Raw genomic sequence first — 15,340 nt, forward strand, 5'->3', positions numbered from 1 at the left:
TATCAAACAAACATTATGGGCAAGCATTTCAAAAATATTCCTTTGCAATACTTTGCATATTATCATTTGGCTGCCAACTGCCAACAAAACATTTTAATTCCCTTTCAAGGATATGACACAGACAGACCACCACCATTAAGCTAAATTAGCACTGAAAGTTGACTTTACTTTTAATGGCCTTCTACAACGCTCTTTTAAATGACACTGACACAGTGAAACTGTTTATAGCTTGCGACTTTCATACTGCTAAATTAACAGCCTAAATTAACTTAGCAAACTGTACCATGTCTGTTTCAACTTCAGCACGCCAGCCATAATATACATACATTAACACAAGAAACATTTCAAACATAGTGAATAAACTTAATTCTTCTTGTTAACTTACCTGTGACCTCTTCTCTCGCGGCGGGAAACAGACAGTCCTCCTACTGCACGCGCAAAGTCCGTGGAGCACACACGAACAACAACACTACTTCTTCTTCATCTGTAATTGTGTTGGTGGTTGAATATCAAGTTGTGTGCATTACCGCCACCTTCAGTTTGGGTGGAGAAGTACTTGTTTGAGGCGCGTTGTTGAAATGCGTCCATATGGGAACAACTGTGTACAGAAATGGTTCCGCAAAAACGTTGCCGGCAAAGCAGTAGTGGGGGCCGGGGGGGTGGCCAAAGATTAATTTATGGTGGCCTTGGCCACCATTGGCCACCCCCTGGCTCCGTCCCTGGATACTGGACTGTTGTGCTTTTATTTTCATCACTTAACTTTAAACCCGTTTTCCTCCGAATTCCGTTCCTGAAAATCCTAGCGCTTCAGCCGACCTCAGCCATAACTTTTGTTACATACACAAGGTATGAGCAAAATAAAAACTGATTTTGAAAGGGCTTGAATATGGTATCAAAAACTGTAATATATAAATTTGCACCATGTGTTGGGTTTTCCCAGATTGAATCACATATGAACATAAACATTAAAACATTAAATATATAGATGAATATAAACAGCAACGGCTTTATTGGGCATTCAGTTGTATTAAAATACAACAAGTTCCGAGACGCAAGTACAGCGTGATGACGTCACGAACATACTAATTACCATGTAAAGCCACCTTGCACCGTAGTGACGGGTAATAATAGATTATGACGGATTTTTACGAGCCTGTCAGTCAAAATGACGGACAATAAAAAAGTCGAACGCAACCTCTGGTGTGTACGTGTGAAAATGCGTGTGCTGCAGTCAGACAGAGAGGGGAGGAGCCTACAGGCCCGTCAGTTAAACAGAGTGGATGATGAGAGAAGGTGAAAAGAACGATTGACAACTTTTTCGTGAATAATGTTAAGTTAAGGCCTGATCCGTCCGAAAATCATAAGCAATGCTCTGACACGGAGCCATCAACCTCCCAGGTTATGTCAAGCCCTGGTCCATTCATCTTGAGATGGTTTAAGTTTCAGTTCAGTGAAGCACTTTAAGCACCAACACTTCTTCAGTAAGTTACCTTTCTTGTAGAATTGTGCTTCAAATAAAGAACTTTATGTTGACCAGATTGTTAGTTAATCATTTAATGTCAATTTTGCCTATATGGACAGTGATTTAAAAAAAAGTGAACTTGTAAAATTGCAGTGTTAAATGTGATGCGGCCGAAAATTTTGGTGCACCTAACTTTTGTGCTGGTGCACCTAAGAAAAAAAGTTAGGCGCACCAGTGCAACCAGTGCAAAAAGTTAGTCTAGAGCCCTGCTTTGATTGGTTGTCAGATTGACAGGGTTGTGAGGAATGAGACCTCATGGTGACGTAATGCTGTGAAAGCGTCCTCCTCACTGATGGTGTTGTGGGAGTGTGAATTAAGCCGAAGCTGCTAGGACAGCACTTTTACAAATGTGTAGGTTGAGATATTCCTCACGACATATATCATCGGCTTTGTCCTGCAGTGCCTCATTAGGCTACACAGGTTTTGCCTTGATAATGATGCATTTACATTGCGACCGGTTTGCTGTTGGTTGAAAGAAGGTGCTCCTATTCGCTCCTAAGCCTAGACCTGAACCCACTGAACACATTTGGGATGAACTGGAAGCCATCAGTCAACATTAACAGCTGATCTCACTCACGCTCCTCTGTCTGAGTGAAAGCTTCACGCCTAGTCCACATGTACACGGGCGTTTTTCCTTCTTCATTTCACAAAAACCCCGCGTCCACACAAAAGCATGCTGTAAAGCATGCCAAACCAACAGTTGGCAATATAACCCTAACCATAAAGCTGTGTTGGCCAATCAAAAGCCTGTAATCTGACAAAGGAGATAGCGGGACGCATTCCAACGTCATAGGCCTACGCCAAATCTCTGGTTTCACCGTCTACATGACAACACTGAAACCGGAGTGTCTAAAAATCTTCACCCTGGCTGGAGTTTTCAAAAAATGTTTGGTTTTAGTGACCAAGTAGTGCGTGTGGGCGAACGGCCGAACCGCATATAAAAAATTGGGCCTCAGTGTTCAGTAACCTTCAGTAGAGATGTTCACTGCTCGACCAACATCTGACATCTGTGGTCAACAAACTGCACGAATGATGCTAGTGTTAGTCAGAATACATTGATCAGATAATGTTGGCCTGTTTACACCAGGATTGATAACTACACATCAACAGACAATAACCTTCATTCTAAGCCCCCTGCCTGTTTCTTCTGTTTTTCCATTTCCCATGATCCTCCACGGTCCCTCACCTGTTCCTCATCTACAATCACCCATCCCCCTCGTCTTCAGGACTGCATTTATACTCACTCTGCTTGTCTCATTGTGGTCTGGTCTCGTCTATGTATAATGTCTAGATTATGGTTTGTGATTCTTTATACTCATGGTTGTATCTTTGTCCAAATGTATTAAAATACCTCTTACATCTTGTTTGTGGTCTGTGGCACGCGTGGCAGTTTGATTGTTCATCTCTGATCCAGAGCACTTCATTTCTCTGTATAGTTGTCATTAGAGCGATATGAACTCCCCTCTTCTCATAAAGTTTGGAACTGGTGTGAAATAAAGTATATTCGTATTTTTACATTTTACTAAGCAAGTATGTGATATGATGAGGTCAGTTGGATTTAAATGTCTGAATAAATGTCAATTGACCCCCAGTCAGCAAGCTGTAGACAGGACCCAAAACCTCTGTAGATGTCTTCAGTTAAACAGCATTCGCATGGAGAGGTCATGGGGATAACTTACAGTACATTTTTATTTCATTGGCTTTGACCCATGTGGTAGTGATCAGCATTTTTGATCATATTTCATTTTGAGTACTGGACAACTTTGAAATGAAAAACGAGTTCTCAATTAATTGGGGGCAGGACATTAGAGGGGGCGGGGCGTGTCCCTCATGCTGACAATGAAAAGATTTTAATTACAACACTGATACGAAAATTGATGTTGATAACACTCCCTGACATAGATGTCGCTTAATGAAAAACAGAAACACCCCGGTACACAAGGTGGCGCTGCATAACTTTATGCTTCTGACACTCGCTTTGTCACACAGAAGAAGAATTCATCTTGGTTCCTCTTCGTCAATAGCTGTGTCTCGTTTCAGAAGGCTGCGTCCCAGTGTCCTCCAGAGGTCTCGTCCTCTAAAGGATGCGGTATACGGAGGAACCTCAAATTAGAATTAAACGAGCCAGACATACTGGCAGAAAAGGAAACAGGAAGTACCACGTTGCTGTGACAACACGTTGCACTCACACACCTGTCAAATGAATTAAAATGATTTCTACATGATTTAAGAGGTAAAACGTTGGTTACTTTCTACCCTAAACAATGCCAAAAGAGTTAAACAAATGTAGCATTTTTTGCCTTACTGTTTCAAAACGTTCAAAAATCACTAAACACTTTTAAACCTATTTACTACATATGCCTGCTAAGATTCAAAAAACGTGACACAAATTGTAATCTGTTTATTCAAATAACAGTCGTTGGCCGGCGAGTACTCGTGCCTATCTCTACCATGTGGCATGCACATATATGAAGCAGATATGGCGTCCTGGCCGTGTGATTTCTTCTACAGGTGGGCTGACATGTTTCTGGTCTCAGTAATTGTCCTTCTGCCTGTAATACACGATGTTCAGGCAGAAGTCAAACAGAGATGTCATTTCCAGTGTGTTGGGTTTGGTCCTGCTGCGCTGTCACTGCTTGTGATTTGACACGCGTGTAAACAGTGACATTATACAATGTCAGTCTCTGGGATGTTGTTGACAGCTCTGGATGTTATTCCCTCTGTTGAAAACGATGGTGGCCGGGCATTATGCTGTGGGTTATATGTGGCGCCTGCTGTCAATAAGTCCCGATTCACACTGCTGGAGACACAGATTCTCGAGTGATGGTGAAGACAACCAGCAACACATGAGGCCGTAAAGAGTATTCAAGAAACGTTCATGAATATCGATTGACCGTTTATGGCACTTAAAACCAGTTTAACCTGCTTGTTAATCATGTGACTTCTGCAAACTGAATTCTGATTGGTTAAATCAACGTTTTTCGTGGCAAGGAGATCCCTTAGATGAGAGATGCATGGAGCAGGGACCCCCTGATACTAAATGTTACATTAGCACTAGTAGGTTATTGTTGCACATAGGCTAAATACTTTTTTGTTTTTAATATAGATTGCTTGATTATTTTAAGGGATTTGCAGCATCAAACATTTCATTTTACGGTGAGATGGACAATGAAACATTTACTTGAACCTTAGTTTTTATTAAGGCTTCAATGAGATGACTTACCCTGGTTAATGGCACAAAGACTATTCTAGTGGAGGTAGAGGTTGTCTCTGGATGCGAAAGAAATCAGTGCAGATGTTATGCATTCTGTTGTAAAATCAGGCCGTTTTATTAAGTGTCATTCTTTATTTTTCTTCCGCTTCTCTGTGTGTTGCAGAACACGCCGCTATTTTATACTTCTGAGCTCCGTTGTGTTTCTCGTGGATCAGCATTGTCGCGGGTGTTACACAAAAATGAACACGAGTTTTTTCTGCCGAGCATCATATAAGGAGAGCAACATGATGCAACGAGTCCGCATCATTTTCGGGGCGACTTGTTTGACGTGCACCATCAGTACTACACGGTGCGCGTTTCATTGATTTTAAACACGTACGATAGTTCTGTCCGAGTCCCCTGGGTTAAATGCATGGTTGGTTGGTTCCATTTAACAATCACACCGTTGTAACTTGACATACCACGATACTGAATTGTATTTCTTACAATCCCCGATCTTCAGGATATATTGTGAGGTGTGGGCGGAGTTAAGGGCCTGTCAAAAGTTTACAGCTGTCCAGACTGTTTCCTGACCACTCTCAGCCTGTCACACGCTCTTCTTTCTAATGCGATCACGTCCAACACACCCCACATATAACATGTCAAACCAGATAATGTTTAAGCGCCTGTGGGATGGAAATTGGACTGAATGTCACTATTTACAAAGGAGTTCAACATTTCCATGTAGTGACAAGACTAAAAGGAATATTTGCAATTTGTTATGTGAATAAAAATATAATTGTGTCTACATCATTTATTTTACTATGAAACAAATGCATGAGCAAATATTGAGGGGAAATCAGTCAATAAGAGTTTAAAACGTTAACAGTGTTTAACAGATGCTTGAGAAATGACAAGACACAAGGACTGACTACACTAAAGGTCTATGGCTACCCTGAGGTCTATGGCGCCTAGATACAATCTGAAAAACAACAGAAAGATTTGATGTGAGATGTGGAGGTTTAACACTCAAGGTTAGGAGCTTGCTCAAGCACATATTGAGGATTGTGTTAGTAAATTCTGCTCATAATCATGTCTGAAGTGATAAATGTAAACGATCATGGACTTACAGTCAGTCGTTTGTCAGGTCAGTTGTAAATTTGTCTTATAATGAGCTTCTCGTGGCCTGGAATGCTAATGGCTTACAGTATTCTTTCTTTATTATGAGTCATATGACAAACCTTTGCCCACTGGCCACATTAAACATCAGTATTGAATCTCTGGATTCTATAGGTTAACCCAAACAATGCAATATTTCAATGTGTACAAACACAAGTCACATTTCTTCAAACAAGAGTTTGCCGGAGAAAGCCATATCAGTTCTGTTTAGTTCTCAGATCGATAGCTGAAATCTGTTGTGACTGGAGGAGTAATTGAACGGCACAAAGTTCCCGTGACTTTGAGAAAACAGTTTGTTTGGGGGAGCTCAGTGTAGGGAGATTAGAGCGGACATTTCCGCCGTCTCTACTCTCTCTGGAGATGAGCTGTGCCACGCGTACCAGCAGATTACAGAAGAAGAGCTTTCTGTCAGACTCTGTGCAGATCGGCCTGTCTCGGGATCGGAGCTGTGGAGTGATAAGTGCACCTCCAGGAAGATTCATATTGCCTTTGCCTGGTGCTTACTGCTCCACTAGATACATTATAAATCATTTACGGAGTCATTTTGGAATGCAATATCCGCTACTAAACTCCGGCTTTTCTCTGTTATTATTCCATGGCCTCCGAGGGACGGAGGTCTGAGGGTCTTAAGCTTTAGAAATTGAAAATTGATAAGTAGCTGAGCTGGGAAGAGTTTCTCTTCCCCGGGGAGCACCCTCCTCACGATTAGCATTTACAGCGTTTAGCGTTAGCCCGCGAGGCATTTACAAATATCATCCGTCCACAGACGGGACAGTGGAGCTGTGCCTAAAATATTTTATTCTGCTCTCTTTCCGTTAGATTGGAAGGGCTATTTTGGCTTGATGGAAGACTCTTGTGTGCATCACATTACATTAGATCTGGTGGGCCACATCCAGACATACCCACCTCCATTTCTACATTCATTTACCTGAAAAAGCACTGTGACAAGTGTGTGAAATATAGCGTAAGAGCGTAGTGCTATCAGTTGTTGTGGGTTCGATTCTCAGGGTACACATATACTGATAAAATGTATAGCTGTAAGTCACTTTGGAATAAAAGATAAAGCGTGGGACCTTTAGTCAAACCGACCAAGCTAGTTTGATTGGATGCACAGCCTTTGATGTTGCAACTTCAACAAGCATTTTTTCCTCCATTTGAAGTTAACATTTCTTTTGCTGTCCTAACCATGCACGATTCTACGGTTCATGACATTTCATTTTACAATGTGTTGTCTGTGACCCAACCGTCTTACAGGTAGGTGTGTGATCCATTCCTGGGTCACGACCCATCAGTTGCCAACCACTAAATGAAAGTACTGAAGTACTGCGAAGCGTATTGCAGGAGAGTGTGGGTCTTCCGACGTGTGTATCAATCAAAATACAGCAAGAGAGCTTTTATTTGCATATAGTTTGCGGTTTACTGTGGCGGTGGATGCATTAAGGACACTGTCATATTTATGAATGCTGTTTTATGCGCATACAGAAAAGCCCTGAAAAGCGAAGAGGGTGGAATCAATAAAAAGTGACTTTCTTGTGCTGTTTTTCTCTTGCAGGAGAGAGCATCTGACCAGACTATTGGACAGTGAATGAGGATTTGTCCAGAGGGAAGCAGAAGAGCGTGTTTGTGTGTTTTCTTCAATGAATGGCGTGTTTGAGGGCCTGAAGGCACGTGCTGGAGGAGTTTCTCACTGTACGTTGGGGTCTAGCGGCAGCGGGCATTTGAACGGACCATGTGGTTAGCCGCGCACAGAAACCGGCTCCTCGCGCACCAGCGGGACTTCTGCTGTGGCAGCGTTTCTCTGTGGATATGGCTCTTTTGCTGTTGCGTGACGCTCGTCCGAGGACAGGGCTACTACCCCACCGTGAACACGCAGTACGGGAAGTTACGGGGTGCGCGGGTTCCGCTGCCCAGCGAGATCCTGGGACCGGTGGACCAATATCTGGGTGTGCCGTACGCTGCCCCTCCGGTGGGGGAGAAACGCTTCCTACCCCCCGAGCCGCCCTCCTCTTGGTCGGGGATCAAGAACGCCACTCACTTCGCCCCCGTGTGTCCCCAAAACATCCACAACGCCGTGCCGGAAATCATGATGCCCATCTGGTTCACCTTTAACTTGGATATAGTCGCCACATACATACAAGATCAAAACGAGGATTGTTTGTACCTAAACATCTACGTTCCAACGGAGGATGGTGAGTGGGTCGGGTATAAAGGAACATTTTTGTCACTTCTTGTGTTGTGTTTGAAGCATGAGTCTGGCGCATGCAGTGTCTGTGTACGTCATTTCCATTTCCCATCTTGACTTGATCTGCCCATGAAGTCTTTCCATCGACTCTTCCCTCTCGTGCCACTGTTATGAGTTCCTCTTTTGTGCTGCTCGAGAGAGCAAAGCAAAAAGTAAGAAAGCGAGCCAGAAGAGAGCAAGTAAAATGAGAAAGCAGGCTTTTAATGTAAGAGCTCAGATTCTAATCTGACATGAAGATTGGATGTAATGATGTTGGTGCACCTCCCTCTCCTCACTGTCTCGACTGTTCTGGGGGATTAGAGATCTGAGATTAGACTGCTTGATGAGCCAATCAGCTTTTTATTCAGTTGGTAAACTGTACTGGAACGCAAGAGGCCTGTGGCATCGGTCCTAACCGTGTAAGACCTTTTACTGTCCCTGTTTCTGGTGTTTCTCTCTCTAGGTTTGCATTGACCAAAAGTGCATCTGTTCCAGCGTTATCAAAACCGACAGCTGCCTTTCCTACTAAGAAAAAAAACAGCTAAAACTGGTGAAGCAGGCTGGTTTTAGAGAGGTTTTGGCCACTTTTTAGTTGGTCAGGCTGGTTTTAGGTTTGCCAGGCTGTGTGGACCATCTTAAACCACCTAAGACCAGCAGGTCTGCAGCCTGGCCTGGCTGGTGTTCAGCTGGTTTTAGCTGCTGGGTTCCAGCCTGACCAGCTAAAAAAGTGTCCCAAACCTCCCTAAAACCAGTCTGCTTAACCAGTTTAAACAAGGCTGGGAGACCAGTTTGAGCAGGTTTTTTTCAGTAGGGTTGTTTTTTCCGCCAACAAGCAATACATCCTATTAGATTCCTAAATCCCACAATAATAATAATATATAATATAAGACTACTCTGATGTCCTCGTGTGATTTCTCTTAGATGTCAAAATGTCAGTGTTTGAGATTAGCATGCTGCTAAGATAACATCGTGGACCAATTTGGAGTCGACGTCACGGTTACGTCACTGCCAGCTGCGCGCGCATACTGGTTGCAGAAAAACAGTGGAAACAAAGCAGCAATGAGTGAAACGGAGGAGACAATTCCTTCAAAAACGTGTTTTTGTGTTGTTGAATGTCAGAATAGGAATGGCAAAAATGATGGTGTTATTTCCTATGGAATACCTTCGTTGAATATGCCATTTTAAGCTAAACAAGTCATTAAACGAACAGGCTGGACTGACGAAATCATCCGGATCTGTGTTTATTTGATTTCAGCTAAGGTTTTCTATAATCATTCTAAATCTAACTATGTTGTACACCGTATCCGTGTAATTCTCTGGTCATTATGAAGGCTATCTCTTCCGGGTTTTTCTGCAAGCAAAATGCGCGCGCATCCTGAATGTTTACAAACTTATAATTAGCCTATAAGCACAAAAATAAGTGGCACTCATAGACATTTGATAAAACACTCATTTAATACCGCTTTAGTTTTAATTAGACTTTGTGCATTGTTATAGTGTTTTTCTAACAAGAAATAACTCATTAGTGTTAGAATTATTGAGCACAATGCATATTAGGATAGTTTTTTTTCTGTAAAGTTCAAAGCAATTGAAGTGCGTCAATGGCATGTTAAAATGCTCTCATTGGTCTTGGAACAGAGTAAGTGTGTAATGGACAGCTACGTCATATTTAATTGTAAGTATAAAACTGCCCTCAGAAGTCAAGAAGCACACACTGGTTGCCAGTTACTTCTGCACCGTGTGTGTGTGTGTATCTTTGGCAGGTTTGGTGCATTGTACATCAGAGTCCTGCTTCTCTCACGTTCAGACAGTGATGCTGCGGTGCAGAGACAGAGTTCGGTCAGCTTGTTTTGTGCAGGTAAAGGGTCTTATATAGCAGCGCATGTAAACCAGGCTTCTTGCGTTCCAGCATGCAGCACATCACTTCCACCTTTCTGGAATATTTTCTGCCAAAACAAACCACACCCCAGCTAACGTTCTGGACAGGTTCTCTTTGTTGTTATTGTGGGGAGGGCTGGTGACGATGTTGCATGTTCTCCTCAAATGTTTCTTCCAGAGCCTTTTGTTATTTTGTAGTCTTTTATTCATTTTACAGTCAAAAGAATATCCAAGGAATGTGCCAGAAAACCCAACAAGAAAATGTGTAGAAAAGGAGGTATGTAAACAAGCCAACATTGGAGTGAAATAACGAGAAGAGAGCGACCGGTACGTCCTCTCTTGCTGTGGTGGGATAACCGCATCATCTACAGAGTCTGTTTGGGATGAGCGATGTTAAAATGATGTGTGTGTGTGTGTGTGTGTTTATGATGTGAATTACACCCTGTCTACACCACACACCAGCGACGCGACAAAAGACAACAGAAACCATTAAGAAGAAGCCGTTAGTGGGTTTTATAGTCTTTTGTCGCGTCTCACTGCCACTGTAGCGTGTGGTGTACGCGGGGTGTGATCCTTCATTTTTTGTGTGCTATTTCATGTAAGACTATACTGTGAGAATGTAGACAACTGCCAGTTTACATGGGTCATTCTCCAGAAACTGTGCCATCTTTCTTTTCTAGAAGACATATTTTCATTATAAGGATGTTCTGTGTCAATGCTGTTACATTCAAAGGGGTTTGGGGTTGAAGGTCAGTGCAATCAGCCATAGAACGAGCAACTGTCATCACTTGAGTTCAAATATTGAGCATGAGCAATATTGAGTAGAAACACGATGAAGTTATAAACGCTGTTGACACAAAACCTTCTGAAATATAATGCCACTTATTTGGTATATTTTGGTATCGGTTTTTTTCTTCAGTATAGACCACTTAACCAGAAGCACTTCCAGTTTGAGTTTGTATTTATTATTATTATTGTAAATCTTACACATATAATTCAATCTTAAAGCTATTTGTTTAGCTGAGGAAAGCAAGTGAGATTTGGGATGGCATGAGGGGAAGAATGACCCATGCGTGAGTGATGTATCACACAGAAGGATGTGAGTCACTGATGTCATACAGCTGGATTTGTGTCAAAACATTAATATCATGTGACACGAGTCCTGTAGTCTGTCACCACACAAACTTCTGTACCGCTGTTGAGGCTCTTATATTCGTGCACATTATACAGAGCAACTGCCAAAGCTAGTCACATAATGCATACAGTAATGAATTCTTCGACAATAGCCAGCTGTGATGTTTTCTGTTTTAAGAAAAACAAATGATCCGAGGATCAGAAAATGGCACAGAATCATCCAGTAATCTCAAAGAACCCAACACAATCGTCTGTGCTATTTCAGAAGGATGTTGTGTTCAATAGCCTTTCATTCATGTCAGGATGTGTCAAACTCACAGATGATGTTTATACTTTAGAAGGAATTACTGTACACAATCATTCAACCAAAAAATGTATGTGTCAATATAACGTATTTGCCCCATTTTTTTGAAAAATGATGTATTTTTAATAATGTCTACAATGAGGTGTATGAAAATAATGTTCTTTTATATTTTCGATGTTTTTGATTATAGCCTTCAGAAAGGGGCTTTGTCAACACGTCACCTTTCTGCAAAAATAATGATTACCTTGCAAACTCCACCATCGATGCATTCAGCAGCCTGTGTTTATAATAACCACAGATACAGGAGTTCACGTGTAGTGAAATGTCTTGTTAAATCGTGATAAAAGGAATACCGTTCAACTCTTTTCAAGTGAGGTTTCTATAAACAGGCATTTATGAGCACTTTATTCATATCACACATTTAAACTAAACTATCTACAGTCTCCAGCATCTCCAACATGAATATTTGAATAAATTGTGACCCTGGATCACAAAACCAGTCTTAAGTAGCACGGGAACATTTTTAGTAAAAGACAAAAATACATTGTGTGGGTCAAAATTATCGATTTTTCTTTTATGCCAAAAATCATTAGGATATTAAGTAAAGATCATGTTCCATGAAGATATTTTGTAAATTTCCTACCTTAAATATATAAAAACTGTATTTTTGTGAGTGGATGGCCTGCCACAGTGCCCCTGATTAACAACTTCAAAGGCAATTTTCTCAATATTTTGATTTTTTTGCGCTCTCAGATTCCAGAGTTTTAAACGGTTGTATCTCAGCCAGATATTGTCCTATTCCTACAACTCTTATTTTAAGATTAATCTTATTTATTCAGCTTTCAGATTATGTAAAAATCTCAATTTCGAAAAATTGACCCATAAGACTGGTTTTGTTGTCCAGGGTCACAATTATACATTTATTATTATTAAATTATTTTGTTTCAAGACAAAGGTTAGGATTGTGGATTATCTGTAGTATTAGATTTTTTGTTGTTTGCCATTGGCATCTCTATTCACTTGTCGGTGTGTTGTCTGTTAACATCATTATTATAGCTTTAATAGCAAAACAGAGATGTTTCTAAGTCAGATTTCAATTATATTCACAGTTGTCATGATCCAGTCTGTGTTCGTCCCGTGTATTGTGGACTTTTATGTTACTTCCTGTCCTGTCATATTTTGTAGTCCTTTGTAGTTCCCTTTCTGTCGGTCTCTCGACGTTGTGTCGAGCCGACAGATGGGGGTTCGCTCTTGAGAACCTATCAACTTCTGACTAGTTTAGAAAAGGCCAATGAAAATGGCGAATGAAATTTGCATGCCGGACTCTGCCCCCGGATATCTGGGTATAAAAGGGAGACGGCGTGCTGCATTCATTCACCTTTTGTTCTTCGGAGCCTTCACACTGATCGACTTCGAGACTTCAAACTCTACGCCGAATTACTGCTGAAATCCCCCATCACGACCCAGGTGTCTGCACTAATTCCTCCCTATGGTAGGATGGTGCTCTCTGTAGCGTTTTTCCCCCAGGGGGGAATAATGCTTACCCAGTGGCCCTTACGGTGCCAGGCGGCTTCTCGCTGTTAGAGAATCAAGGCCTCTGCCCGTTCCCACCTTTTTCCAAAAAGCTCTGGGACCCCCTACCTCTCCACTGGACGATTACAATTTCGCACTAGCGCTCACGTCTGACTCGCCCAGGCCAGTCAGCGTCGCTCCGCTACAGAGTGTGACGCGGCACAGCGCTGTGGTGTTTTCCATAGGAACCCCATCTGTCGGCTCGACACAACGTCGAGAGACCGACAGAAAAGGGAACGTCTTGGTTACGGATGTAACCTCAGTTCCCTGATGGAGGGAACGAGATGTTGTGTCCTTCTTGCCACAACGCTGGCTGCCCGCCACAGCGGTCGAGGGATGCTCAGGCTCCTCAGACCAAAAGGTGAATGAATGCAGCACGCCGTCTCCCTTTTATACCCGGATATCCGGGGGCAGAGTCTGGCATGCAAATTTCATTCGCCAATTTCATTGGCCTTTTCTAAACTAGTCAGAAGTTGATAGGTTCTCAAGACCGAACCCCCATCTGTCGGCTCGACACAACGTCTCGTTCCCTCCATCAGGGAACTGAGGTTACATCCGTAACCAAGACGTTCTGTTTTCTATAGGTTTTGTGATGGTCTACCCAGGTGTTTCTTGTCTGCTTGTTATCCTGTCTATATGACCCTTGTGTTTCATTTGTCATGGGTCAGTCAGAGTAACCAGGCAGGAAACGGATCCACATGCAGTGCAAGATTTAATAAGACAAAAACAAAACAAGATAATCCAACGACAAAGGCAATGTGCGACAACAGCTGACCCATGACAAATGAAACACAAGGGTTATATAGACAGGATAACAAGCAGACAAGAAACACCTGGGTAGACCATCACAGAACCTATAGAAAACAGAACTACAAAGGACTACAAAATATGACAGGACAGGAAGTATCATAAAAGTCCACAATACACTGGGCGAACACAGACTGGATCATGACAACAGGATCCTACAGCCTGTGAATCAGTTGAAGAAGCTTGATGTATTACATGGCAAAATCACTTTTTCATGTATGCATTAGTGCGTGCATACTGCACATTCTTAAAGGGATAGTTCACCCAAAAATCTAAATGTTGTCATTTTTTCTCACCCACATGATGTTCTACACGTTTCAAGACTGTCCAGAGTCTTCGGAACACAAATTAAGATATTTTTGATGACATCCGAGAGCTTCCAGGCCTCCTCATAGACATTAATTCTCAAAAGTACTGTAGACTTTGTTCAAACGGTCCATCTGATAATAGTGGTTCAAATGAATTTTTATGAAGTGACGAGAGTGCTTTATGTGCGCAAAAGAAACCAAAGTAACGACTTAAATCAAAATATTCTTCTCTTCCCTGCGAGTCTCTAACGTGAGTTCACTAGAGCACCATGACGCATGCGTTAAAGCTCTCTCATGAACGCACGGGCGTCGTAGACTGACATTGAAGAGAAGAATGTGTCTTTAGTTCTGTCTATGAGGACACGAAGACGCTGGACGGTCTTGAAACATGTAGAACATCGTGTGTGGTGAGTAAAAATACACAATTTTTGGGTGAACTATCCCTTAAAATAAATATCACAAAAATAAACAGCTTTATTAACTTAATCAAATCTTTTAAAATCATTGTTAAGTTTCTCAGTGGGACATATTAAAAACGGATTACATTTTTTTTCTAAAATAGTTTATTGAATGAAAATATATATTTAATTAACAAATTATATTTTTAATATACAGTTAATATTTTGGGTGAATTCAAATAGAAGTTTCACCATAAAATCCCAGTTACGCGTTTTAGAGTGATGTTTTATGGTTGAGTGAGATATGGACAGAACCAGTTGTTGGGTTATGAAAGAAACTATAACCAGAGCTGCCAACTCTCACAATTGATTTCATTTTATTCTGTGGTGTGTAATAAAAGCCTCACTGTATTTGTGTTGTAAACATTGTAAAACGCCTCAATGGTCTAACCGCAGAAAAATAAAAGGGGATGGCCAATCAAACGAAAGAAGCGCGGGAATTACTGTTTACAGAGCCGAGTGGTGACCAATCAAATGAAAGTAGACCGAGTTACTGTTCACAGATCCTGAGTGGAATATTCAGCAAGATGCTTTAAGGGAAAGAAATGGGGCTAAACATTGAATATTTGACAACTGTTTAACTGTAGAAATATTATCCACTGATGCGAACTACAAAACACTGTTTTACATAGAAAACAAGACAAGGAACAGTAACAGAGACGTTTTTAGTGTTTAATTATGGATACAGTTAGGAATGAATGAATTGAATGCTTTACTAGGAAATTCACATTTATAAGAAAATGATTCATTTCAATTATCCTCAG

General features: G+C 41.5%; 1 protein-coding gene across 3 annotated transcripts in view; it reads left to right on the forward strand.

Moving 5' to 3' along the window:
• The window catches only part of LOC130564005 (neuroligin-3-like), a 151,768-nt gene that overhangs the window by 59,280 nt on the left and 77,148 nt on the right, over positions 1–15,340 (forward strand). For 2 of the 3 annotated variants that reach the window (XM_057349864.1, XM_057349863.1), the window contains exons 2-3: positions 7,447–8,083; positions 10,211–10,270. In XM_057349864.1, the coding sequence (XP_057205847.1) occupies positions 7,624–8,083; positions 10,211–10,270 (520 nt within the window). In that variant the 5' untranslated portion in view covers positions 7,447–7,623. The remainder of the gene's footprint in view (positions 1–7,446; positions 8,084–10,210; positions 10,271–15,340) is intronic. The other variant, XM_057349865.1, reaches the window with a different exon arrangement.

This window comes from Triplophysa rosa, linkage group LG13, assembly GCF_024868665.1.
Source record: "Triplophysa rosa linkage group LG13, Trosa_1v2, whole genome shotgun sequence".
NCBI lineage: Eukaryota > Metazoa > Chordata > Actinopteri > Cypriniformes > Nemacheilidae > Triplophysa > Triplophysa rosa.